Source organism: Rhinichthys klamathensis, unplaced genomic scaffold (genome assembly GCF_029890125.1).
Source record: "Rhinichthys klamathensis goyatoka isolate OS25496 unplaced genomic scaffold, OSU_Roscu_1.1 h1tg000366l_1, whole genome shotgun sequence".
In the NCBI taxonomy this organism is placed as follows: domain Eukaryota; kingdom Metazoa; phylum Chordata; class Actinopteri; order Cypriniformes; family Leuciscidae; genus Rhinichthys; species Rhinichthys klamathensis.
Window position 1 is genome coordinate 622,634 of NW_026606875.1, and position 27,367 is coordinate 650,000.

The 27,367-nt window shown below is 39.1% G+C and overlaps 1 protein-coding gene across 1 annotated transcript in view; it reads left to right on the plus strand.

Moving 5' to 3' along the window:
• Positions 1–27,367, plus strand: part of znhit6 (zinc finger HIT-type containing 6) — a 42,010-nt gene that overhangs the window by 6,153 nt on the left and 8,490 nt on the right. Inside the window, exons 5-7 of the mRNA XM_056233279.1 lie at positions 2,945–3,048; positions 19,068–19,133; positions 20,071–20,151. Coding sequence (XP_056089254.1) covers positions 2,945–3,048; positions 19,068–19,133; positions 20,071–20,151 — 251 coding nt within the window. The remainder of the gene's footprint in view (positions 1–2,944; positions 3,049–19,067; positions 19,134–20,070; positions 20,152–27,367) is intronic.

Consider the following 27,367-nt stretch of genomic DNA (forward strand, 5'->3'; position numbering starts at 1 on the left):
GTTGGGGGAATTCAGTGTTGTGCAGAGCCACACCGGCCTAACCCGAATAGCCGTGCCATGAGATGCGACTCATTTGATGACATTCTGTATTATGAATTTTTTAAGGCCAGACAAGTAGTTTGTTGAGGTCAATTTGGTCATATATATTCAAACCCTCATATCTATAGACTGAACACGTAATACGCATGTGCACACCGTCAGCCCTTACAGAATCACGTTTTTGAAGTTTACGCGGAGATGATAACGTTTTTCTCCATTTTTCATCGCTTACGCCTTGGAACCTGTTTCAAAGTTTGCGTTCTCGATCACCGATCACTAGGGTTGTGCAAATGAACGGCCAGAACGCATTAAAAGTTTTCTGTTAGAACGGTGTCGTGTTAGCGGCACCTAAGTTAAAGGTACAATATGTAAGAATTTTTCGCCACAAGAGGGCGCAGTTACCAACAATAACAAAGGCGAAGCTTGGTGACGCTATGAGGGAGAGTTGAACGATGGGAGATGTCGTTTTCACTATCCAGAGATGTTATGGAATTAATGAATCATGATCACGGATGAGGTCATTTGTTTTTGTATTACCTGTACGTCTGATCGCAATATTTTATGTCACCATAATGAATTAACTGCAAGGAACGCAAAATGTTATGCTATATTATCCTGCTACAGCTATTTGTCAAATGATTTGTTGGGTTAATGCTGCGCAGTTTTACGTGTTTATGGTTAATGTCGTGTTGTTTTACGTGTTCAAACCAATCGTACTCAAAGTAAATTTAAAGGAACATTTGCAAGTAATGGCTAAATATTGTTTAACAACACATATCCGATTGTATTTAATTGCACTGCCATAATCTCGGTCAAAACACGAGTGATAAAAAGCATTACCAAAGTACAAAGAGCAATTTTCATCAGCATAACGATCACTTGATAGTTTTTGAGGTGAATCAACACATGCATAATGATTGATCTGTCACGTCATATAGGCGTATGTATCTCGCATTGTTTATAAGTGATATTATTGACAGTTGCATGTGTTGCAAGGAAACACAGATACATCCTTTTGTTTTATGTACATTTGCTCACCTGTCTAATAAAGTATATGCAAGAGCGGTGTTGCTCCAAGTTAGTCGCGGACGTGGAGCTCTCGGCATCTCGAAAACGCCACGCTGATGTTGATCCTCATTTTAGTTCTCCTTTTTTGTCCCAAAGTCTGCTTGCTATGGTCCATAATGTTTGAACGAAACAACAACAGCGTGCAGCTAAACGTTACGCTCTACACAGTTGTCCACGTCTGTCGCCATGGTTACGTCATGGCTATGGCAGTGTGAACGGAAACCGAGGATAGCGTGGATATTCGCGTCATTGACAGGCGACATTTTTTTTCTGGGACGGCAACTTATTTAAAATTGGAATTTCTCTGAAATAAATAATCTTTGGAGACTTTTGGGATATTGTAAGTACACAACTGCAGGAAACATATCACACTGTGCAAGTGATTTTTGGATATTTTATTACAAAATTCCTACATATTGTACCTTTAATAACTAATGATCTTTGCAACTTGAAGTGAATCAATCAAAACTAACTTTATCTGGACAATAACTTTATTCTAGAGCTGCTGTAAAGTTACTGTAATCTCCTGTTATCTCTGTAAAGCTGCTTTGAAACAGTCTATATTGTTAAAGCGCTATATAAATGAAGCTGACTTGGCTTGACATCTGCCTCGACTCTACACAATGCGAGACCACTAGGGGTGTAACGATACGCGTATTCGTATTGAACGCGTGTTCGTTGGACCATTTTTCCTGCCGACCAAAATTTAGTTATTTCAAATGTAGGCGCGTCGCGCGTGGCAAGCGCGCTCATAATGTAAGAGACGCTGGCGTGACCACAACATTGCCCAACATCAAATGGCAAATGTAAGCGGAACGAAACTGATCTACTCGTTAATGTGTGTTTGACGGACCGTTTATCAGTTTGGACCAATGCAGCGCGAGCCGATCTTAATCATCAGCACTGTTACTACACAGCCAAATCCAGTAAAGAAAACATTTGAATTCGCCACTGAAGTAATAACATCGCTGCGAGATCTAGTGAGAAACATTCACATCTCTCCGTTATTAACGGATCAAACAGCACTGACGTGGAAACCAGGAAGAAACGTCATCATGTCATGAATGAACTATCCAGTGTCCACAGATCAGCACATTCACCATGGGTTTACTGTAGTAACTAACTGTTTGGCAGGAATAGTAGGCTACAATGCTTTCAAGGAATATTTACGTCAGTTTTATTTTGACATTATGAATACAATTGCTGCCCTCAAATGTTAATCTGAAGAACTAAAATAAACCTTTTATAACTAGCCAACTACAATATTACATTTCATTTTGTCCAAGGAGCTGTTCTGTTTTATATGCTCCTAAGAAAAGTCAAGTATAGCTCCATCATTGCTCAAAGTAAAAAAAAATATCATACTTTATGATGTTAGTTTTAATAAAAATCTTATTAAAAAAATTAAATCAAGGAAATTTCTCTGGCATTTCTTTCTTTTTGCTGTATCGAAAACGTACCGAACCGTGACACAAGTGTATCGTATCGGACCGAACCGTGAATTTTGTGAACCGTTACACCCCTAGAGACCACGATCAAAGCCACCATGCAGGCCTGAACGAACACTTGACTCTCATCCCTCAGGAAAAGAGCCAATCGAGAGCTCGCGTTACACCATTTTGGCAAGCAATGACTAACAATATCTGACGCACACACAAACAAAGCGGCTCCTGAAGACAAAAAAGCTGAGGAGATGTAACTCAGCCGCTCTTTTAATAAGCGTGGCGTTGTGGACCGATATCAGTCGCGCTGAGGCCGTTCTCGGTGGCTTCAACGGCGAGATGCGACGCCGAAGGTCCACTTCAGAAGGGCACTCACTTTTTTTTCTTCTTTCAAGGGCATGTGGATGATCAGGAGAGCAAGAGCCGCCAAAGTCACGCTGAAGTTTCTGCCCAAAATCTTCAGCAAACATCGGGAGAACAGAACCGTCTTCAGAAGAGCGTAAGTCTCTGGGATTCATTTGTGCTGAAAAGCTTTATCGTGATATGATTGTAGGGGTGGGCGATATGAGCAAAAATTAATATCACGATATTTTTCACTGTCCGGACGATATCGATATTATAACGCGATATGAGAAAAAAAATTGGAATCACATTTTAGTACACCTTAGTTAAATTACAGGCAAAATATGTATTTTAACAGTAGATAACTAGAAAAAGGTGAGGCATTTCATTGGACATAGGACATGACATGAGAACCGGCAGCGAATGAAGACTTTATTGATTTCTGAGTGAGAGCCGTCTTCGGGTGTGCTCTGTCTCCGGGAATATCTGTTGTTATAGTTTTGCTTTTTTAAATTAGTTTTTATTTTAATATCGTTTTCAATTTTGCTTTAGATTTCAGTTTAGTTTTAGCTAGTTTCATTAATGGTTTTGTTAGTTTTTATTTAGTTTTTATTTTGCAAACACATTTCTATATAGTTTTTATTTTATTTAGTTTCAGTTTTAGTAATTATAGTTTAGCTTTAGCAGAGCGAGCAGAACACTTCCAGTGTAGACCAAAGCGAGACGTTTAATTTAAGTTTAATGTTTGCACAAATTACAGTTAACTCTTATGCAGACATCTTATGGCGCTTTTCCACTACACAGTACCAGCTCGCCTCGGCTCGGCTCGGCTCGACTCGACTCGCCTTTGTTTGGTTTTCCACTGTGTAAAAGTTGTACCTGTACCTGCTTTCGGGTACTTTTTTTCGTACCACCTCCGGCGAGGTTCCAAGCGAGCTGAGGCGAGCTAAGCCGATACTAAAATGTGACGTGAAAACAATGCCGACTGCTGATTGGTCACAGATAATCTGCGTCATCATTGCACGCGCCAGATGGAGTATCCAGAATAACCCCGCCGTTTTTAAATAGTTTGGCCAGAGATAGTTACTAAACTTACTACTGTTATTATGGCAACTCGGAAGAATACGCCGTGGTCAAACGAGGAGGTGCAGACTTTCCTTTGTTTGGTTGCCGAAGAGAGGATCCAGCGAGAGCTTGATGGGGCAACGAGGAACGAAATGCGTCGCTATGACGACCGGGTACTATTTGTGGCGGTACTTTCTGCAATGGAAAACGGATCGAAAAGCGAGCCGAGTCGAGGCGAGCCAAGGCGAGTCGAGTCGAGCTGGTACTGGTAATGGAAAAGCGCCATTAGTAATAAAAATAAAATAATGGTTTGAGATTGAACAAAGCACCAAATAAATAGAACTTAAAAGTATACAAGAAAAAAACAATGAAAATTTTCATACAAACTAATTCATTAGTGTAAGGTGACAGAATAAAGGCCTACAGTTTGTACAGTATAAAACCCATTACGTCTATGGAGAGTCCCCACACAGATAGTGGACCAGTGTGTGTGTGTGTGTGTGTGTGCGCGCTTATGTGTGTGTCGTGTGTATGCGCGCGCTTATGTGTGTGTCGTGTCCTGTTATTCATAGCCTAACGTTACATTGCGGGGAAATGTCTCCACGTGGATAATATTATTAGCAGTAAATGTTTTGTAAAAACAAAGATAATAACAGCAGCTTTCAACCTTCATGAAAACATGACATCTCAAACATACAGTAGCCTAGAACTTTAACGTTTTTTTGTGCTTGACGAACTTGTTTTGGTGTTGCGCCCGCGTCTCGCAAATGAAACGGCATTCTAAAAATGTTGCGCTCAAGTTAAAAGTCAAACTTGCGTCTCATTACCTTGTTATTTCCCATTCCACCGCAAAAGATGCATCCTTTATGAACAGCCGCTTAGCACTAGCGATGTGTTCCACGTTACGGTCCTTCATTGAACGCGTCACAGGACAGCGGTTAATCGCCTCAGCAACTTCACGCGTATGAAGCGCCAAATCAGCCATTTCACAGCGTATTCGATTCTGTATCGTCATTAGTGTTAGTTGTAAAGAGTACCAAATTGAACAAAACAATATAACTGCAAAATTTGAATTTATGAATAGCCTACGGTATCCTCGGTATCGCAAAATCCATATCATGGCACAACATAATACCGGTATTCACGTTCATACCGGTATAGCGCCCACCCCTATATGATTGTACATTTATGCACTTGACAGACACTTTTATCCAAAGCGACATTGCATTTCAAGGTACACATGATAGTATGGATTCATTGTATGGATGTAATTAATTGTAATTCCGCCTGCAGATTGCCATAAGAATCATAACGCATGATATATCGGCCGCCATATCGGTATCGGCCGATATATGTTCATTTTTAATGTTATCGTTATCGGGCCGATAAGAAAATGTGGCCGATAAATATTGTATTTCCTTCAGCTGAGACACTTCAGATGTTCAACATGATGGTTTTGAATCGATTGAAATCACTTCAAAAGCGTAAAATACAGTTAAGTTAATATCGGCTGCGTAAAATCATAATGAGAACATTATAATTGTGTGCTTGAGACGTGGCTTTTTATCGTGAGACTTTTGTTTTTGCAATCAGGCTCTCAAAAATTATATAAAAATTCGGTTTTAGATTTATCGGCCAATATATCGGTTTAATCGGCTTTCAAATATAAAGAATTATCGGTTATTGGTATCGGCCAAATTTTCATCAGCGCTCAGCGACATGTTTTCTTATGTGACATGTATTTTATTTTAAATGATTGTTTTAACAAGCCTGTGTCGAGATGGGGCGTCTGTGTTGTAATGCTTAGTATTTAAAACACCCCAATAAATTAATTAAACACCTTACCTTTGGGAAGTTGGAAGTTATCCTAAGTTTAAGAAGTTATGATGATTTTGAAAAAACATTCTTTTGTCTTAAGAAAATAAACTATTAGACAATTCTTAAGATGTGTTAGAAAATAAGAACAATATAGCAGTTTTATTCTTAAGAGTGTTTTGTGAATCCGCTCCTGGTGCAATTATGTCAAAAACCTGCTTTCACACAGTTTTGTTTTGCATTGAGCCACATGGTGGCGCTCTTGGTAAGTGCAGGAATGTGGAGGGTTTCTGTCTCATCTGATGGACGTGGCTCTTGATAAATGCCAGTTTCTGGTGCTGCTCAATGGGATTCTGTTATTTAATGTGTGTTAAATGCTTTAAAAGGGCAGAAAGCTGGCAGAACAGTCTGTCAGGCTGGACCGTACATCATTACTCGCTGTTCTGTTATTTTAATAAGCGTAATGTCATTGAAGACAAGAGATCATCTACTGAACACACCTCCCTTCATGACATCACCTCATCCCATATATGGCAGTGGAGTGGACACTGGTGATTGGCTGATCTCTGGGGTTCTTGTGATTGGCTGTGCTCAGCAAGGGCATTAGTGATTGGCCGAGTCTGTTGCAGAGAGTCTTGTGATTGGCCGAGTGAGATCCAGGGATACTGTGCTAATTGGCTAAGTGTACAATTAGCAAACTAATTAGGAATGTCAGAGTACGGTACTAGTACTCTGTACTGTGTTGATAAACATAATAAAAAAACATTATTTTGTGGGCAAATTAGAAGTTAAATATCAGTACTGTCATCAAACAATATGTATTGCCATTATATTTACCAGTATCTAAAGCCTGATCAGTGTGTTGGAAGGAGCTTTTGTATTCATTTAATTTTACCATTAACTGGGACTTCAACCTTTTTGGGTTAGTTTAATTATTTGTTGTTTACTTGTGTAATTACTGTTCATGAACAGTTAAATTATTCAGCAAATTATTAACATCCCTTGTAAAAACATTCAATCATTAGTGACTCTTGGCCTTTCTACTGTGATGAAGAACATTAATCCAGACTGGAAAACCCTACTTTTTCCAAATGTCAAGGTCATGATGTATAAATCGTGCTGAAGTTTTTGAATCGCTATATTGTTGACTTTATATTTCGGATGCCTCATCCAATTTTGCTACCAATTTTAATGTAGCTCTTTTGGGACAAGCTTTCAGATGACTTTTGATCAGGCAATCTGATTGGCTGTCAGCTTTCTTGGAGTAAAGTAACAGTATTTATTTATTTTTTTAATCGGTCTGTCTGGCAACGAACTTGTCGAGCCGGTTTAATAAAGCACGAACAAAGTTTGGCATTTAAGCGGCGTCAAGTGTTTTGTTTGAGGCATTTAAACTAGTATATTGTGAAGTATTTCTGTGACGTTTTGGGTTTGCTGCACACTGGGTAGAGATTTAAATGTCCAATGTTACAGAAGTAGCGACGATAATTTCTTACGTATCTTGGCGTACATTTTATCAAAAAAAGAAAGCTTCTATCCATTGGTTATGAATGAGAGCTTTTAGTCGATTGTAGGAAAAAGGGGTGTTTGTTGTTTGCATTCAACCCTTCTGTACCTAAAATATCCAAATTAATTGATATTGAATCAAGATTAGAATCAAATCACAAGCTTATGAATCCCCCCCACATCTATAATTAGCACTCCAAGCTAAACTCAAAAGTTGGCAGCCCTGTTATGTACAATACGTGACACACAATCAAACCAAACTGTATTCAGACTCCTTCAACATTTCTCACATTATCTCAGTTTATTCGCTATAGTTTATAAACATGAGCAGAAGTCAGTTCTCAGATCAGTGGATATTTGACTGGTTTTGTCCGTCCTTCTGTTAGACTCTCACACATGAATTATGTTGAATATCTGTCAGCTGTTAAATTTAACTACACAATTAGATAATACCAGTTTAGCTCAACCAGTGACCAAGCAATGCTTCATGTTGTTCAGTCTGTGTGTAAAAAGAGCATTAGCCATTACAGAAAACACACTTTTTCTGCAAAACATCATCAGCTCAAAGTGTCTGAATAATATTTGCTCCCAAATGTTACTGGTAGTCACTGTATGAAGAATATTTGGTTACAATATGTCACAGTTTACTTTATTTTGCTCTCCTCACTTACATAAATGGACTATAGTGTCCTGATCACACTAGTGAAAAAAAAATTAAATCTGGTGTCTGAATCCATTTTTGGTTTGACTGTATGTGACATTCTGCGCGACAGAAGCAGGACAAACGTGGGACAGAAATGGGTTTCAGAATGTACCAAGTACACAATATCAGAAGCAGATGTTCAGCAACTGCACATGGTTAGCGACACGCTGCACTTTAGCCAGATGTGCCGAGGGAAGGCCGTGTAAAGCCAAACCATAAAGCCAAAAATGAACGTTCAAATTCACAGCACTCCCGTCAGACGCGGTACGGTTGCCGTGTACTGGACCGATCCCAATGCAGTGCTTTAGGTCAAAGTTCGCGCTTTTGGATGCACCTTGTTGGCGTGCCATTGTACATGTGTTCTGGATGAAGTTTTACAGCCCCTGAATGAGTCTAAATCACCATAATGCTGATCTGTGTGCTTCCTCAGGAGGATCGCTGTCAGCTCCTTAACAAGCCACTTAGCCGAATTCGCTAATTCTTTCGGAAATGATAAACGGCGATAGTTTTGGCATCTCATCGTGGAACATGAAGTCCTGTGCGCACAAGACGCTCATCTGTTGGGTTTATATTGAGGACACAAGGATTTTTCCTTGCGAAAACCGAACTTTACAGCAGAAAAAAACATGTTTACAGTCTGGTGCAAAAAGTGGTTTTGGTCTATATCGCTAATGTTGCCCTTCATGACGACTGTGAGGACGGTGAATATTTTTATAACTCATCCATTTAAATTTTATTTAGCCTTAAAGTTCTGCATAATTAAGGGCGTGGCCACTTGACTGACAGGTGGATTGCCGCTGATGTCACTGCTAGCCGTTTGTCTGCTGTGTGTTAGCGTCACCTCAGCTAATCCGCCTCGCTGCACATGTTCGTTTATCCGGGAGTGACGCTAACAAGATGGCGACGGCCGGCTCCGCCCACTTTGGGCTTCAAAAATGCTCTTCAGAAACACTACGGGTGACGTCACGCACACTACGCACATATTTCTTTACAGTCTATGATTGGAACTGGCGGAAGTGGTGTTTTGTGCGACCCAGCGGTTATAAATGCGGCTCCTGGTCACTTTGTTTCCCCTCTGTTCTGGCAGCGTTGACTGCGTTCGTGTGCCTTTGCTTTAGACGTTATGCAGACTTCACTGCGCAACATCTGCCTTAGGTGAAGGGCCAGCTTGTGTTTGGGAGTGTATGTGCCGTTACCTTCGAGATGTCATGTAGAATAACCAATTAATTATCGAACGGGACGTGTTGTCCATGAGCGCCAGGGCTCGTTTGGAGTGATGTTGACTTCTGCAGGTGTCGTTAAGCTGCTGTTGGAACGAGTCCTTGCAGGTTTTTTGGGCCTCTGAACGGATTCTGCTGTCTTTACAGGCTTTTAATACGTTTCTGAGTGATGTTTGCCTGTGCAAAACTCACCTGCTCCATCCTAAAGCGATGCACAATTAACCATGGATATCTACATTGTATATGTTTTTTAAAGGAGTAGTTCACTTCAGAATTAAAATTTCCTGATAACTTAGTCCACCCCCATGTCATCCAAGATATTTTATGTTTTTCTTTGTTCAGTCGAAAAGAAATGAAGGTTTTTGAGGAACACACTCCAGGATGGTTCTCCATATAGTGACTTCAATGGGGTCCAACGGGTCGAAGGTCCAAATGTGAGTTTCAGTGCAGCTTCAAAGTCTCGACACGATCCAGCCGAGGAATAAGAGTCTGATCTAGACAAACCAGCGGACATTTATAACAAATATGTGACCTGATCCAGCAAAATGAGTCACAGTGACCCAAATGAAAAAATTTAGATTTTTGTATTAATGGAAAGAGGACACCATAAGCTTTCAAATGATATCCTGGTCAAAGTCATACCTTGAAAGGTTTTAAATATATACACATTTGAATAATGGTCGTCTGCCCTTTTTTTTCTAATTGAAAACCTGAAAAAATCACTTTTAAAGTTTTTTTGCCCGTTTTTTTTTTGTTGATATCTTTCAAAATCCATTGCATTTAAAGGGATAAACTATTTATTTTACTGCTTAATTTGACCAAATACATTAATATATTTAAATACAATTTAACCAGGCTGAAGCTGAAATTATTTTTAAGGTTTTTTTTTAATAAATAGTTATAAAGGCACTTTTACAAAAATGTACTAAAATCAGAAAGATTGAACAGAGGTGCCAGAGAGAAATTCACTTTTCAAATGGATTAGCCTACATAAGCAGAGAGCAGTCTGTTTTCTTTCGTTTTGAATGGTTCTGTTTAAAAGTAGACATTTCACAATATTTATATTTCTCAGGTCTGTGAGGCAAGTAGGATACCTTATACGCTGAGTTTCGGTTCATTTATGAGACGAGCTTCAGTTCACGCACCGGCGCCTCCGTGTCGTGATTAGCCCATCCATTGTCTGCAATATTTACTTCTTATTTATTAAATTGTGGTAATTGGTTGATGAAACATTGATTAAAATTAAGATACAATTAATACAGAACGATTAATACCTTTACTCAATTTACTGGACTACGAAACTTTGGGAGATTATTTTTGAATGTCTGTTCTTTGAAATTAGCAAAAAAAAAAAAAAAAAATTATTTCATTGTTTTTCCACATAATCGGCCCATATCTTATAATGGAACGTTGCAACTTCCGACTCATTTCGCCAGAGCGGGTCACGTATAGACATTTATATACTTTTAACCACAAATGCTGGTCTTGCACTAGCTGTGATGCGCCACACGTTACGTAATCAGGTTTAAAGGTCAAGCGTGACGTAGGCGGAAGAATCGACCTAGTGTTTACAAAGCAAACATGCAAAGACTGAGTTAAACAAAAAAAAGGTAAAACAACGATTTCGGACGATTTGAAGTTGGAGAAAATGAACATTTTCACCCTACTCTACATTTTCCGCCTACGTCAGGTTACCGCCTGACCTTTCCAACGTGATCACGTAACGTGTGGCGCATCACAGCTAGTGCGTCTTGCACGAGCTGTGATGCGCCACACGTGACCAGCATTTGTGATCAGCATTGTGGTTAAAAGTATATAAATGTTTATTTTGTTATAAATGTCGGCTGGTTTGTCTAGATCAGACTCTTATTCCTCGGCTGGATCGTGTCGAGACTTTGAAGCTGCACTGAAACTCACATCTGGACCTTCGACCCGTTGGACCCCATTGAAGTCACTATATGGAGAACAATCCTGGAGTGTGTTCCTCAAAAACCTTTATTTCTTTTCAACTGAAGAAAGAAAGACATGAACATCTTGGGTGACGTGGGGGAGAGGAAATTATCAGGAAATTTTAACTCTGAAGTGAACTACTCCTTTAATGCACAGTTCTGAAAATCCAACTGCGTAAAGCAGGTTTTAGTTATAATGAAGCTTGACTGTTTCTTTTCTCTTTAGTTTACAGGGGTTTTAACACATTAACCTGCTATACTCCGCCTGTTGATGTCATTCCTCAGACATGGATTGCTTCTGGCTGCTTACTGCAAATAAATGCCATTGGTAATTTGAAAAGCTTATTTAGTCTAAGACTTCTGGCACTTTCCGATGTGCCTGTTTCTGTTGATAATGATTTCCTGAGAGTGACATAATAAAAGCCCTGTTAAAGCAACCGCAACTCTTACCCAACAGGCTTTGTTGTTCCAGCGTCTTTGTGAAATTTCTCACACATGAGATCATCTGATTGAACCTGATCTCTGCTGTTTGTTGGTTCTCCGAGTCTATTCATGGTTTGCATCGATTAACCTTTTGTGTTATGCATTGAGCACAACCGATGCAGTGATTTCAGTAATGCCCATGTGTACATGTTTCAGTACCAGTTCAAAGTGACTCAAATTGTGTGTTTAAGACTTAAAGGGGACATTTTTACGAGATTTTAAAAGAGTCTTAGGTGTCCCTAGAAGTGCAATGGGGATGGACGATATTATCATATCGAAGATGATTATAACAGTCAGTTTACCAGACGATCATCAACAATGTCTGGAAAAAATGTCAAATATGAATTCAATAGTTACACCCAAAAAAACACTGGGTTAAAAACAACCCAATTTGGTTGTATTGTACTGTATTTTACCGAAGACATGCACCAATTTGACGGAGCTGCACCGCTCTCCCCTGAAGAGGTCACAAAAAGCCTGCGATAAATAACTCAACCCCTGGGTTGTTACGTCTGACCCAGGATCTGGGTTACACAAAAACTACCCAAACACTGGGTTGTTACGTCTGACCCAGGATCTGGGTAACACAAAAACTACCCAAACACTGGGTTGTTACGTCTGACCCAGGATCTGGGTAACACAAAAACTACCCAAACACTGGTTTGTTACGTCTGACCCAGGATCTGGGTTACACAAAAACTACCCAAACACTGGGTTGTTATGTCTGACCCAGGATCTGGGTAACACAAAACTACCCAAACTCTGGGTTGTTACGTCTGACCCAGGATCTGGGTTACACAAAAACTACCCAAACACTGGGTTGTTACGTCTGACCCAGGATCTGGGTAACACAAAAACTACCCAAACACTGGGTTGTTACGTCTGACCCAGGATCTGGGTAACACAAAAACTACCCAAACACTGGTTTGTTACGTCTGACCCAGGATCTGGGTTACACAAAAACTACCCAAACACTGGGTTGTTATGTCTGACCCAGGATCTGGGTAACACGAAACTACCCAAACTCTGGGTTGTTACGTCTGACCCAGGATCTGGGTTACACAAAAACTACCCAAACACTGGGTTGTTACAACTGACCCAGGATCTGGGTAACACAAAAACTACCCAAACACTGGGTTGTTACGTCTGACCCAGGATCTGGGTTGCACAAAAACTACCCAAACAGTGGGTTGTTACATCTGACCCAGGATTTTTCACTTTTATGCAATTTATTGTGTTCAACAGACGAAAAAATTAAACTGTATCCTATAAATCTGGAATCGCCAGTGATTGAAAGAAACTGCACCTGTTCCTGTTAAACTGTGATGTCACTATGTATAGAAAATTTGAACGACTCATTTTTTTTGAGACACCGTTTATGATTTATGGGGAATATTAAATAAGTAGTGGGTGGATTTTTACCATTATAGGGTGGTTTTCACACTGCCGACACATTTCCAGTCAAACCAAAATTTATTCATAAACATTTCTCACATTATCACAGTTTATTCGCTATAGTTTAGAAAATGGTAATAAAATATGAGCAGAACTCAGTTCTCAGATCAGTGGATATTTGACTGGTTTTGTCCGTCCTTCTGTTAGGGTGTATTCACACCGGAAAGTCCGATAGTTCACTTGCTTTGGTCCGGACCAAATAATTTTTTTTTTTTTATTTTTTTTTTTTTTTACGGTTCGCTTTCACAGTGCTCTTTTTGCAAGTGAACCAAAATTTGTAAACAAAACCACACGTGTGCTAAGGTCATCCATTCATTGGACAAGGATTTTCAAGTAGGGAAATCAGGAAGTGCAAAAAAGGCTCAGCATGGAGATATTTCATACTGCAATATTTGTTATTTGACTAATTTTGTGTTATTCTGTTCAAACGCAATATGAAGAAACTGCGCAGAAGACGGATAAGGTATAAAGTTTTCATTCATAGAGAGGGGCTATGTTCACACATTCAAATAATGATGTACTGCAAATATAGACTGGACAAACAATCACAAGCATTAACATTGACAGCACTTGTTAGTAGTTTAACGCAGCGTCATCCTTGTATTGTAACCATCGTTACATTATATGCAGACTGATCTCATGAAATGGCGTATGTATGACAACACGCATAATCGCTTTTCAGCGTGTTTATCAACGCCGTTGACTTAACGTTACCTTACTGTATATATATAAATATATGACCTACCCCAACCCCGTCCCTAAACCTACCCGTCACTGGGGTTAATACCATTTATGAGTCTTCCCCTACCATCCTAGGAAAAAAAATATTGCTCCACAGATGTAAATATGAATTTTGCTTCGTTTCGCTCGGACATTTAACGGCGTACACATACACGCGGAATCACTCGGACGTTTAACGGCGTAGACATACACGCAAAAGATCACGGTTCGTTTCGGCGGCGTGGACATAGACGCGGATAGCTCAAAATGCGTATAGATAACACGGCACTTGACTTGAAAGTGACTTTTGCATCTATGCGCGATTAGACTAAAGAGAACGCTCTGTATGTGAATGTCCTGATGCACACACTCACTCACTCATTCATTCCATTCCAATGACGCACACACACGACGCGCAGAAAGATGCGCAACAGTATCGTGTGGCCAGACAGCGCGCCGGAATGGAATTCTCTTTCGCACTTGAACAACAACACAAACCATTATGCCAAAATCTCCGACTACGGAAGCCTGTCAACTCAAAGGCGCAGTGCTTTCTTGCAATTGGGTCGGTTCATGTTCACACCGTGAACGAACTGTACCAGAGTTCACCTCTTCAGCTGGGTCTGGGTTCGGTTGTTTGGTCCGCACCTGAGTTCGATTGCTGTATTCACACCTGCCCAAAAGGTCCGCACCAAAGGGGGAAACAAACTAGAGTTCGATTCAATCGAACCAAACAAGGCAGGCGTGAATACACCCTTAGACTCTCACACATGAATTATGTTGAATATCTGTCAGCTGTTAAATTTAACTACACAATTAGATAATACCAGCTTAGCTCAACCAGTGACCAAGCAATGCTTCAAGTCTGTGTGTAAAAAGAGCATTAGCAATTACAGAAAACACACTTCAGCAAAACATCATCAGCTCAAAGTGTCTGAATAATATTTGCTCCCAAATGTCACTGGTAGTCACTGTATGAAGAATATTTGGGTATAATATGTCACAGCTTATTTTATTATCCTATGCTCACTTCCATAAATGAACTATAGTGTCCTGCACACACTAGTAAAAAATTATATCTGGCAGAATAATTTTTGGTTTGACTGTATGTTCAATAACCATGTAACCGCAAACAATGGTCAGTTTGAGCTCTCGACTCTTCACAGTTCTCCCTGTGAGAAAAGATCTGGACTTGAGCGACCAGTTGGGAGCTGTAGCTGAAGGCTAACCAGGTGTTGTGAAAGATAACACACCTTTTTATTATTTTTCCTTGCCCAGGGCCTACAACAGGTGTATGATCGACTTGACCTCACCGTTGAAGAATCCTTCTGTATCCCAACATTATTATGAAAACAAAACCGGTGTCTATGGTGATTTAGAAATCTTACACGTCTTTTCGTTTTACACTTGGGTGTCTCCATTTTCCTTGTCCGCTGGCGTCTCTCTAAACAGAAATATCCAAAACATTTACTCTATCCATAAAAATCTCATTTTCTGGGAAATGGATCCAAATTAAGGGGTCAAAATAATAAAGTTTTTTCTGACCCCAGATATTGGTTTTTCTTTTAACTAAATTCATTTAAACCATTTCTTAGAAAGCAAGACCTGTTTTGGCTCCTAGTAAGGGATGCGTGATATATCGGTCACCATATCGGTATCAGCCGATATACGATCTTTTTTAACTTTAGCGTTATCGGCCCGATAAGAATGTGGCTGATATATTAAAGCCGATATATAATAGATTATTTTCTTCAGCTGAGACACTTCAGATGCGCACTGTTCAACATGACGGTTTTAAATTGCTTGAAATTTGATTGGAATCACTTCAATAAGTGCACAAGTCTATCATATAGGTTATAAAATCATAATGAGAACATCATTATAGTTATGTGTAATGGACTTGGATTTTAATTGTGAGACTCTTGTTTTTGTAATCAGGCACTCAAAAATGATATAATAATTTGGATTTAGATTAATCGGCCAACATATTATCGGCTTTCAAATATAAATAATTATCGGTATCGACCAAAATTGGTGCATCCCTAATCCTAGTGTCTTTATTCAAGAATGTTTCGATATTTCTACTGGAAAAGAAGCCAAAAAATGTTGAGGAAGATGTTGAGCTTTTTCCATGAGGGGAAAAGAAAAAAGTTTCCATTGGCTGTTGTAGGCGTAACAATGCCTTCGCACCTGGTATTCCAGGACTTTTCCACCACGCCTTCCACCCTGATCTCTAGCGGGACGCCAAGCCTGTGCAAACTCATAAATACCTTTGCCTGGAGGGCGGCAGAACGTCTTTACACCTCTGAAAGTAAACCCTGCTCTCCTCCAAACCCCAATCCTTCGCCCTGACCTGCTGCCCACCCCAGGCTGGAAAACCACCACCGTTCCTGTCCAAACCTTCTGCCAGAACCTTGATATCTGATCTTGTGTCTGAAGTGTGTGTTTTGGAGGGGCTGGTTGTGTAACAGTGCCATCTGGATCTAGTGTGTGTGCGCGCTCAAGTCTTGGCGGAGACTCTTTTGGGATTGGCACGCAGGGTTCTGTGGAAACGGATGAGTCAGTGGATGATGGGCATATCAAAGATTCTTCTTCTAGTCATGTGGTTTGTGACGTATATAGCAAATAAGTCAGTGCTGAGTGTTTGGTTCACTTTTGGCCCATTTTGACTCGTGCAAAGGTAAACGGGAGAAAGTTTGTCCCATTAAGGGGTTTGTAAAGCCAAAAATTGTCGTCATCCATTTTGTCGTTCCAAACACTTAAGACCTTTGTTCATCATCGAAACACAGATTGAGAAAGTTGTAATGCAAACTGAGAGGTTTCTGTCCATCGAAAGTCTATTCACTCAAAACTTAGTGAGGTTCATAAAGGCATCATAAAATAAATCCAAGTTGGGTTTCATTTAGGCTTTTATACACTTAAGAATATTGATCAAATTATCTTGATTTAAGATTTCCAAAGTTTTCTCAATTTAAATTTTTTGAATAAAATAAAAAATACATTAAAGCATCCATCCATCCACTCATCCATTCATCCCAGACATCCATCCATCCACTCATCGTGTGGTGCGGCAGTGGCTCAGTGGTTCATGTAGGTTGTCTACAAACCGGAAGGTTGGTGGTTCAATCCCTGGTTCCACCTGACCAAGTGTCGAGGTGTCCATGAGCAAGACACCTAACCCCAGCTGCTGGATGGCGCCTTGGATGGCCTTGACGAGCTGGATGGCGCCTTGCATGGCTGACACCGCCGTCGGCGTATGAATGAGTGAGTGAATGGGTGAATGTGAGGCAATATGTAAAGCGCTTTGGTGGCCATTGGGTCTGTGAAAGCGCTATATAAATGCAGTCAATTTACCATCCACCCACTAACTAACCCACCATCCCAGACATCCTCCCATCCATCTACTCATCCATCCATCCACCCACTAACTAACCCACCTTCCTAGACATCCACTCATCCATCCATCCCAGACATCCATCCATCCATTCATCCCAGACATCCATCCACCCACCCACTAACTCACCCATCCATCCCAGACATCCATCCATCCCAGACATCCATCCACCCTTCCCAGACATCCATCCACCCTTCCCAGACATCCATCCACCCATCCATCCATCCACCCACCCACTAACTCATCCATCCATCCCAGACATCCATCCACCCTTCCCAGACATCCATCCACTCATCCATCCATCCCAGACATCCATCCACCCACCCACTAACTCATCCATCCATCCACTCATCCATCCACCCACTCACCCACTCATCCATCCATCCACTCATCCATCCACTCATCCATCCACTCATCCATGCATCCACTCATCCATCCACCCACTCATCCATCCATCCATCCATCGTCCATCATAAAACTCTTTATAGTCTGGTAAGTCGCACCAAGATTTTATTGATCGATTGATGTTAAGTTGTTTGGCAACCTTAACTTGAGGCTAATTACTTAAACCTGAATTGGATAGATCTCAGTGTGACATCTTCCGCAGTTTGCTCTTGGCATCCGCGTGCCCTACACCAGTGAGTGTGGGATCCTGCCCGGCTCATTACAGGGCTCACAGGGGTTGGATTTGGTTTGTATTCGTCCTCATGTTGCCAGGATCGTGCTGACAGAGCCAAGTTTTCTGGTTTGTGCATGTCGCATTAAGAGTTCTTGAGTGTAAAACTCTTAGCAGCAGCTGTGGAAGTGGTCAGCGGGATTTCATGTTCTTTGAATCTTGTAAAGAAGTCTTTCGTTTTATTGTCTGTACTCCAGTTCTGCCACTCAACCTGGGGTTTCTGCCAACTGAATTATCGTCATCATAACCATGATGCCCAGCATTGATTCGTTCCCTCCAAACGCACACCTTCTCGATTGCATTAGCAACACTGGCGACACTCCAGCATGTTGTTCCAGTAAATACTAACCATGATGCCAGACAGACCTGGATCAACACATGTGCAATCTGAATCATGTGAACTGGTTTATTGTTGTAGTTGTACATAGTGATGCTGTCTGGACTGTCCAGCTTTGTCAAAGAGTTTGATTACTGGAAAAACTTTGCTGTTGGCCGTCACACTGACTTTTTTGGGACATAACTTTCTTTCTGTTAGAACATTGAGACCGTGAGTTCAGGTCTTCACATCGATCTGATTTTCAAATGATGATATCGGGACGTACACTTAAACCAAAAATTATTCAGACACCAGATATCATTTTTGTTTTTTCACTAGTGTGTGCAGGACACTATAGTTCATTTATGTAAGTGAGGAGAGCAAAATAAAGTAAACTGTGACATATTATACCCAAATACTCTTCATACAGTGACTACCAGTGACATTTACACACATTTGGGACAAAAAATGACTCCTCCACTTTGAGCTGATCATGTTTTGCTGAAGTGTGTTTTCTGTAATTGCTAATGCTCTTTTTACACACAGACTGAACAACATGAAGCATTGCTTGGTCACTGGTTGAGCTAAACTGGTATTCTCTAATTGTGTAGTTAAATTTAACAGCTGACAGATATTCAACATAATGTGTGAGAGTCTAACAGAAGGACGGACAAAACCAGTAAAATATCCACTGATCTGAGAACTGAGTTCTGCTCATGTTTATAAACTATAGCGGATAACCTGTGATAATGTGGGAAATGTTGAAGGTGTCTGAACACATTGGGTTTGGCCGTATATTGCAGTATGAGGTTTAGATGGTGTTTTGGGAACCATAACTCAATTGTGAAATATCTGTCTGGTTTTAATCCTGCAGGGAAGGACGATTCCACTGGCATCTGAAGATCCATTTTCCTCAAAGCAATGCGGTTTATTCAGAGAGGTATGAAACGCCCTTCTCTTCTGTTTTGGTATTTTGTAAAGTATTTAGGTGGTGGTTTGGTTGATGACGTTGTGTGGTGTGGTGTGGTGTGGTGTGGTGTGTAATGTACAATATAATGTCTCCGGATTTGGGAAAAGTAGGGCTGTACATATAATCAAATTGTGATATGGATTGGTAATTTTTTATTTGATTACATTTTAAATGATTCATTAAATTGTTAATGTTTTATACTTTCATTTAATTACCCCGTTTTCTGATTATACATTTGAATTATATCCTAAATCCAGAAAAAGAACATTTCATAGGGCCTATTACTGTAACAAAATTTATGAAACTATTAAATTGTTCTATGAATTCAATTGATTGGACGTGGTTTTTGATTATTAACCTAATTAAACCATTAGAAGGAAATCCAGAATTTTAAAATCGAAAACACAGAATTGGGGGGAAAATAAAACGGAATTTATGAAAAAAATGTGTTTTTTTTAAAGTAATTGTTAATATGTATTGGTTTTGTAATGATTTGTTAAATTGCATTGGTTTCGTAATTGATTAGACATGCATTTTGATTACTAAAATGCAATTTAACCATTAATGGAATCCAGAGACATTAAACCGGGGAAAAAGGACAAGCCAATAGTTAGTAGCATTATTAAAGGCATAGTTCAGCCAAAAATAAAAAATTCTGTAAGTATTCACTTTCTCGACCATCAGAATGACCATTTTATCATTCCAAATCCATGAAACGAGAGAGTTTCAATTCATGTCACGATCCAGGAAACACTGTTTTGGCCACTTTAAACTGTTATATGGACAAGAGCTGCATGATGTTTCGTCAAAATCATGCTGGTCAGGGTGTGTAAATATTGGCAGAATTTCATTTGAAGGCAAGCTATTTCTTTTAATTGTCAGTTTTATTTGTTTTCCCCTTCCTCAGGTTTCCTGATGACAAACGGCTCGATCAGATTCTCAACGAATACATTCATCCTTCAGAATCAGATCCGGTCAAACGACAAAAGTACGTCAAACATCCCATCAATGCCACATTTATCTGACTTTAAGTGTACAGGTTCACAGTGCTGCACGATCAATGGTGTTTTAATCATCAACACGATTTGTGCTTGTCTCGGTTAATTAAGAATGATAATTTGCTTATTCAGAAACATTGGTTAATAAAGTGAGATTAAGTGCATGAAGTATATTTGTATTATTTAACATATTGAATTATTGCAGGTTTGTGTAATCTGAGTTTGCTTTTTACTGTTTTTATCTGCACTCTGCATGTCGTCTCTGCACTGACGGTTTCACTCAACATGCTGTAATTAATCATATTAACAGCGTTCGTCCAATGTGCTTAAAGTGCTTGAATTTGACTTTTTTAACTGCAAGTCCTGGAAAACCCCTGAAAACAGCCATATTTATGAAAAGTGCTTGAATTATTATTATTATTGAAAGACAATATATGTGAAATTAGTGTTTAATGTTATTGATAAAACAATCTTTTCACGCAATATTAACGCTACAACCCGTCTGGTGTAGACATAGAGGCATTTCGCATGACTATAAGTGTGATATTGCTCATTAATATCCAAGTATATGATGCATCTTTCATTCATCAGGTCAATCATATATTCATGAGAATAAATCAGTTATAAGGAAAGCGATATCTTTATCATAGTATCCTTTCAATGGTTAAAGTTTCCACAGTCATTGCTTGTTCTGCACTTTATTTGTTCCATTTTGTTTTATTAGTTTATTTTTGTTTGTCTATTTACCTTTTTTAGAATTTGAAAGATAATAAAGATATTGTTTGATAAGTGAGATCTCTGATTATAGTCTACCAAAAAGTAGAGCGTGGAAAGTCATGGAGTTTGATTTGACAGTGTGTGTACGAACCCTGATTGCTTTACATTCAGCCGTTGAGGCGTGTAAGCGAGCTCAGACTGCGCGTGTGTAGACGGCGAGTCTTGAACGGTGGTTTAACATTGATCTGGGTGGACGTCGACTCTCTCGCCTCGGCACAGGTGAGGAGATGCCGCTTTAAAACACGCAGGTCTCAAGTTGACATAGATCTCAACAGACATCTGGCATTTTCCCATTTCTTGACGCCTGCGTCTCATTTGTGATGTAATCGCGATGACTTTACAGCTGAGATGTGGCGTGAGCGCAGCATTGTCAGTCAGTGAGATTGCGTCTGGCTTTTTCTGAGTTTATGGATGACAGACTGCCAGGGAAAAGTGGGACAGATTAATGTTCTTAACTTCTCCACATAATGATGAAAGTGGCGATTGTTTCTTCATGGAACGGTTTTAGAGCCATTTGGGTCAGCACATTACTATTATTATGACGTCCGCCCTTTTATTCAGTCCACGAATTCCGGCTCGGGCGTAAATGCAGAAATCAAGCTGTGGTTTGGAGTTAGAAATAAACTCTTTACACTCTGATAATAGGCCACCAAATCAACACTAGAATAGAGTTGGGCGTCTTTTGGATGACTTGCTCATGATTCAAGGCATCTTTCAGGGAGGGTTTGATCGTTTTGTAAATTGTGAAAGCCAACGCTGACGTCCAACAGTTTTACCCCAGAGATCAGTGCCGAATCATGTTATTCCATAACAGTAGCTCATTAAACATGTGCAGACGAGTCGCTTAAAGTGGTGGAATATCATCTTTAAGGAGTGAAGTTAACGTATTAATACACGTCCCTGCTGTTGTTCAGCTCTGGTTTCTCATGGTCTTCTCTGGATGGAGTTAAAATAGTCTCAAAATGAATTTATTTAAAATATAGGATTCACAAATGTGTAAACTAAGATTATATATTTGCTAGGACTGGGTTATAAATATAGATTTCACGATTTGAATCGATTCTCTTTCGATGAATCCCAGGAATCGATGTTTTAGTCTACGCTGTTTTCAGTCTACAGGTGAAGCTCGAGAAACTAGAATATCGTGCAAAAGTTAACTTATTTCAGTAATTCAACTTAAAAGGTGAAACTAATATATTATATAGACTCATTACATGCAAAGTGAGATATTTCAAGCCTTTATTTGTTATAATTTTGATGATTATGGCTTACAGCTTATGAAAACCCCAAAGTCAGAATATTGTGAAAAGGTTTTCATAAGCTGTAAGCCATAATCATCAAAATTATAACAAATAAAGGCTTGAAATATCTCACTTTGCATGTAATGAGTCTATATAATATATTAGTTTCACCTTTTAAGTTGAATTACTGAAATAAATTAACTTTTGCACCATATTCTAATGTTTCGAGATTTTACCAGTATAAATGAACACAACTTTGTAGCGCCTCTCATCCAATAAATCATAATTGTTACTTCAGATACAAAACAAAGTCTCAGCTTTCAAATTCTGTCAACTTTATAATGATTAATACTGATTTGACGCTCTTTAATGTGTGCTGATAGATCGCTCTAGAACCGATCATCTCTTCATCTTGACTACTCGTTACAGCAGCAAATAAACATGATGAACATCAGAAGGAATGTTGAAAGATTCACAACAACTTCCTGAAATCAGTCACGTCTCGTGCAATCCATCAATCAGTGTTTCACCCGTGGAAAGACGTCAGTAAAACAGCTTGAGGACGATGTCACGTTACGTTTACCTCAGGAAAGCCACTCAACGACCATAAACTCGATAGTTAGCTAGCAGTCTTGCGTAGCCATGTGACTTCATCGCAGCTTTCATTGGCCAAGAACCGCCCAATCACAGCTCGTGAACATGTTAAGTCGATGTCCCTATGATAACAGATCGCCGTGCTTCTAATATATGATTCAATCAAGAACGTTGGAGGAATGGAGCCGTGAACTTCACATGCTGAAACTCCAGCGTTGAGTTGATCCTAATAAGCGGCCAGTGTCACGGTTGTAAACGCGACGCGTTCTTTTTCCATGAGGGGGTTTGGCTTCACGACGGCTTTGTTTCCAGCAGAGCGTTAAAGAACGCGACACACACGTCTACAGGAAGTCCTCTAGATTTCAAGCAATCGGATTACGAGTCGAAGTGTTTCCCGTCCTGTGTGGCGTATGCGTCTGCTAGTTCGCTCGAAATATCGGATCATAAGCTTTAGGGCTGCAACAACTAATCGATAAAATCGATAATAATCGATTATGAAAATCGTTGTCAACGAATGTCATTATCGATTAGTTGGTCTGCTTACGTCACGGGGAGCGTTTACTGGTGATTGGTGGAAACAGGCCAATCAGGATGCTCTCTGTCTTACACGCGCTTCATGAGGCACACACGCAAGGTCTCTCTCCCTCCGTTGCTCTGCCGCGCGCTCGCGCTACACGGTTTGGAGCACAGTCTCTTCTGTCTCGCATGCGCGCTCAAATCCCGGGAGTTTGAACTAATTTGCGAGCCGCTACAGGGCTCCAGACTAACTTTTTGCCTTGGTTGCACTGGTGCGCCTAACTTTTTTATTTAGGTGCACCAGCACAAAATTTAGGTGCACTAAAATTTTTCCTCGTCTCGCGTTGCCTTTAACGCCACAATTTCAAGGTCACCTTTTTATCACGCTCCATATACATTCATATATATTATGTAAATGCTTTTAAACAAGAATAATAATAATACATTTTTTTTGAAGCACAATTATACTGTATATAAAAATGTTAATCTTTAAAAAAAAAAAAACATTTAAAGTGCTGTTTTTACATTGTTCAAGTTAGGGCAGGGTATTGACACAAATTTCACAATTCGATTCAATATTGATTATTTTGGATATCAGGTACAATACATGGCAAATTTTCTCAAGGAAAACAAATTAACTAATGCTGTAAACTGGGAGTCAGTTGTAGCCGACTATGCTTCATTAGCCTACTATAATATTGAAGGTAAAAAATTGTACACAAACACTTAAATTACACTTTTATTTATTTTTATAATAATAAAGTTATATGAAATATAAACATTTAAATGGTGGCTGCATAAAAACTTGCCAGATTTTTTCAAACAACATGCATTAAATATTGAAAAACATAAAAAAAATTATAATGAATATGCAATATGGTGCATATATTTGGCAAAATGCTCCTCCCTAGAGTTAATTTTTCTAGCTAGCTAACGAGTTTATGGTCACTGGATATGTTTTTTTCTGAGGTAAATGTGACGTTACATGACATTGTTTACAAGCGTTTTACTGACGTCTTTCCACGGTTGAAACACTGATTGAGCGATTCCATGTGAAAGATACGGATTTCGATAAATTGTACTCTATCTTTTAGCACACTTTCAGACGTTCATGTTTATTTCGCGCTGTAACTGGTATTATTAAGGCGGAAGAGAAGATCATGTGCGCTCCGCGCTGCTGCTTCTCTGGGGCTGAGCTGAGCCAGAGCGATCTCACGCCACAGCGTCAAAACACTATTTATGTTTTTGAATTTCATAAGAAAATGGACCTAATTTGAAATCTGAGACTTTGTTTCATATCAATAGTAACAAAGCACAAAGATTGTTGCGATTTATTGGATGGGATGCTCGCTACAAGAATCGATTAAAATCGAGAAATCAATATTTTTTACCTAGTTCAAGTAGCCTACATTTTTAAAAGTTTCTTCGTCGTCTGTTTTCTTGCGTTTATTTAGCTGATGCTGCTGATTGCCGTAACTGATTCTCTGGTGCTCACGTCGCAATTTATTTCAATCACACAGACAGCACGGAGCATTTTAGTCCTACAGGAAAATCTGAACCACAGCCAATCAGAGGCAAAGACCAGCCCAATCTCTATCTCTGATTGGTTTAGACCACGATATGATCCAACCATGCGTGCAAGGAGAACAAAAGACTCGTTTGTTGAGAGGCAACGGATGCGATCATGCACTGGAACATGCACTGGTGCGACCTAGGAAAAAATTTAGTCGCACCCTTACAAATTTTGGTCGCATATGCGACCAAATTGGTCGCACTCTAGAGCCCTGCGCTATCAATATGCGGGTGACTTCCAGAACTTCCGGGAGACTTGGGATGTCTGTACTTTGCGTCTCGAGCATCAGGTTGCGCAATCAGTTCGCTCGCAACATAAGTGATGGATTAAAATAGTGCTACCGCAGAAATATTAAATTAAAACGGTCTTTACAAAGCGAAGCACTAAATATAAAGGCAGTTAATAACAGCAGCAGTAAATTATTGTTTTTTAGTCACTGTAGCCTACTCAGTGGTTTTCAGCGAATGTTTGTGCACTAATGCATCATTTTTCCTGTCTTTTTAATCAAGCCTGTTAGCTTGCTGCGTACCTCCACTCCGCTCTCTTTATATAGCATTTGTCTACTATTAAGTTTTAATTGTTTTTCAAACGCGATCTACTGCGGCTCTGTTCACACGCTTGTTTTCAGTCTTTCTATATTTATTTTTACAAATATCCTTATAATTCAATTAATTTTAAATAAAAATTAAATGAATTATATATTTGAGATGTTTTTAGTTTATATCTTCACATCTGAACAACATGTCTGTAAATTTGTTTTAACAAAAATTGTGTTAAAACAATATGTTGGATAAATGTTTTTTTTTTTTACAATAATCATGGTTGTCAACTTGCCATCAGCAATTATCATTAAAAACAATGCAAATATTGATATTTGTAAAACTCAATGTGTGGCTTTTGCACTTTTTAAAGTACACTTTTACACTTAAATATCCTGATTTAGGGTTTTAGGTAACACTTTATTTTACGGTGTCCTTGTTACATATGTTACATGTACTTACTGTAGTAATAACAGTAAATTATGCATAATTACATGCAACTAACCCTCAACCTAATCCTACCCTATTCCTATAGTAAGTACATGTAGTTACTTAATATTACTCTGTACTTAAATATATAATTACACTGTAACAAGGACACCTTAAAATAAAGTGTAACCGGGTTTTATTTAGTCATAATAAACAAAAAATCTAATTGAATTTTTATCCGATTAATCGAAAAAATAATCTTCCGATTAATCGATTATCAAAATAATCGTTAGTTGCAGCCCTAATAAGCTTGTGAATCGAAATAAAATCGAATCGTTAAGTTTGTTTCGATATCTTGCCTTAAATATTTGCAATTTACAAACTCTTAATCAATCAGGGTTATTATAGCAAACTAAAACCATTAAAAAAATTATTTCCGTTACTTGAAATAAAATAAAATATACATATATATTATCTAGTTGCCAAAGCAACATTTTTCATTTGATGTAACGTATTTCATTTCATTTGAATTGATGTAAAACTTCATAAAACTAGGCCTAAATTCTAAAATAAAAACAATAAACAACAATTTAAAATTCACAAAATACAGAATTTGCTGATTTTTTTGGATTTTTATAATGAAGTATAAAATGATGTTGTTATGAACACTAATGCAAATTTATGCTTCTTGAGTCAAACTTGAAAACTCGCATCTGATTGGCTGAGAAGAATGTGATCCACACACACACACACACACACACACACGACAATTTGCAGAAGCGGATCAAACAGTCCATTTATTTGTAGAAACTTTCAGAAATGTGCAAGCACACTAGTGTATTGATGAACTGTTTTCCATGGATTTGCATTTTGCGAATATGAATTTTGTATAATGAATATAAATGTGAATAATGTATTTTGTAAATGAGACCATTTTAACTCCATATCTCTGCTGGTGTTTCTGAGGATATAGATGAGAGTGAACAGAGTGTGTTTGAATGATTCTCCCCAGCGTCTCCGTGTGTGTTACGCAACCGATGCATTGTTCCGATATCAGGCATCGGCTGTCAGGACATGTTCCACGCTTCCACACGAGTGTGTGTGTTGAGTGTGTGTGTGTGTGCTTTGGATTCTCCGCTGATGAACACTGTCGGATTCGGCTCTGATAATGAGTTGAGATGAATGATGGGTTTTATCAAGATAACCATCAGCTTCAGGAACACAATGGAGAGGCGTCACTGCGGGTTGAGCCGCCGGACACTGTGTGTGTGTGTGTGTGTGTGTGTGTGTGTGTGTGTGTGTGTGTGTGTGTGGTCAAGAGTTTGGATCCATATTCTTATTCTTTATTCCGACTATTTTCCACGTTAGAGTAATAGTGCAGTGATGGAAACTCTTAAATAATGCTAATGGGAGTCTGGGAATTATTCAAATCATAAATGCAGAAAATGTGTGATTTATATTTAAATTTATGTTTGCATAAAATCCTGAAAAATTCAAACATAATTTTCTGAAAAATTATAACATTTCATTGGGCCCT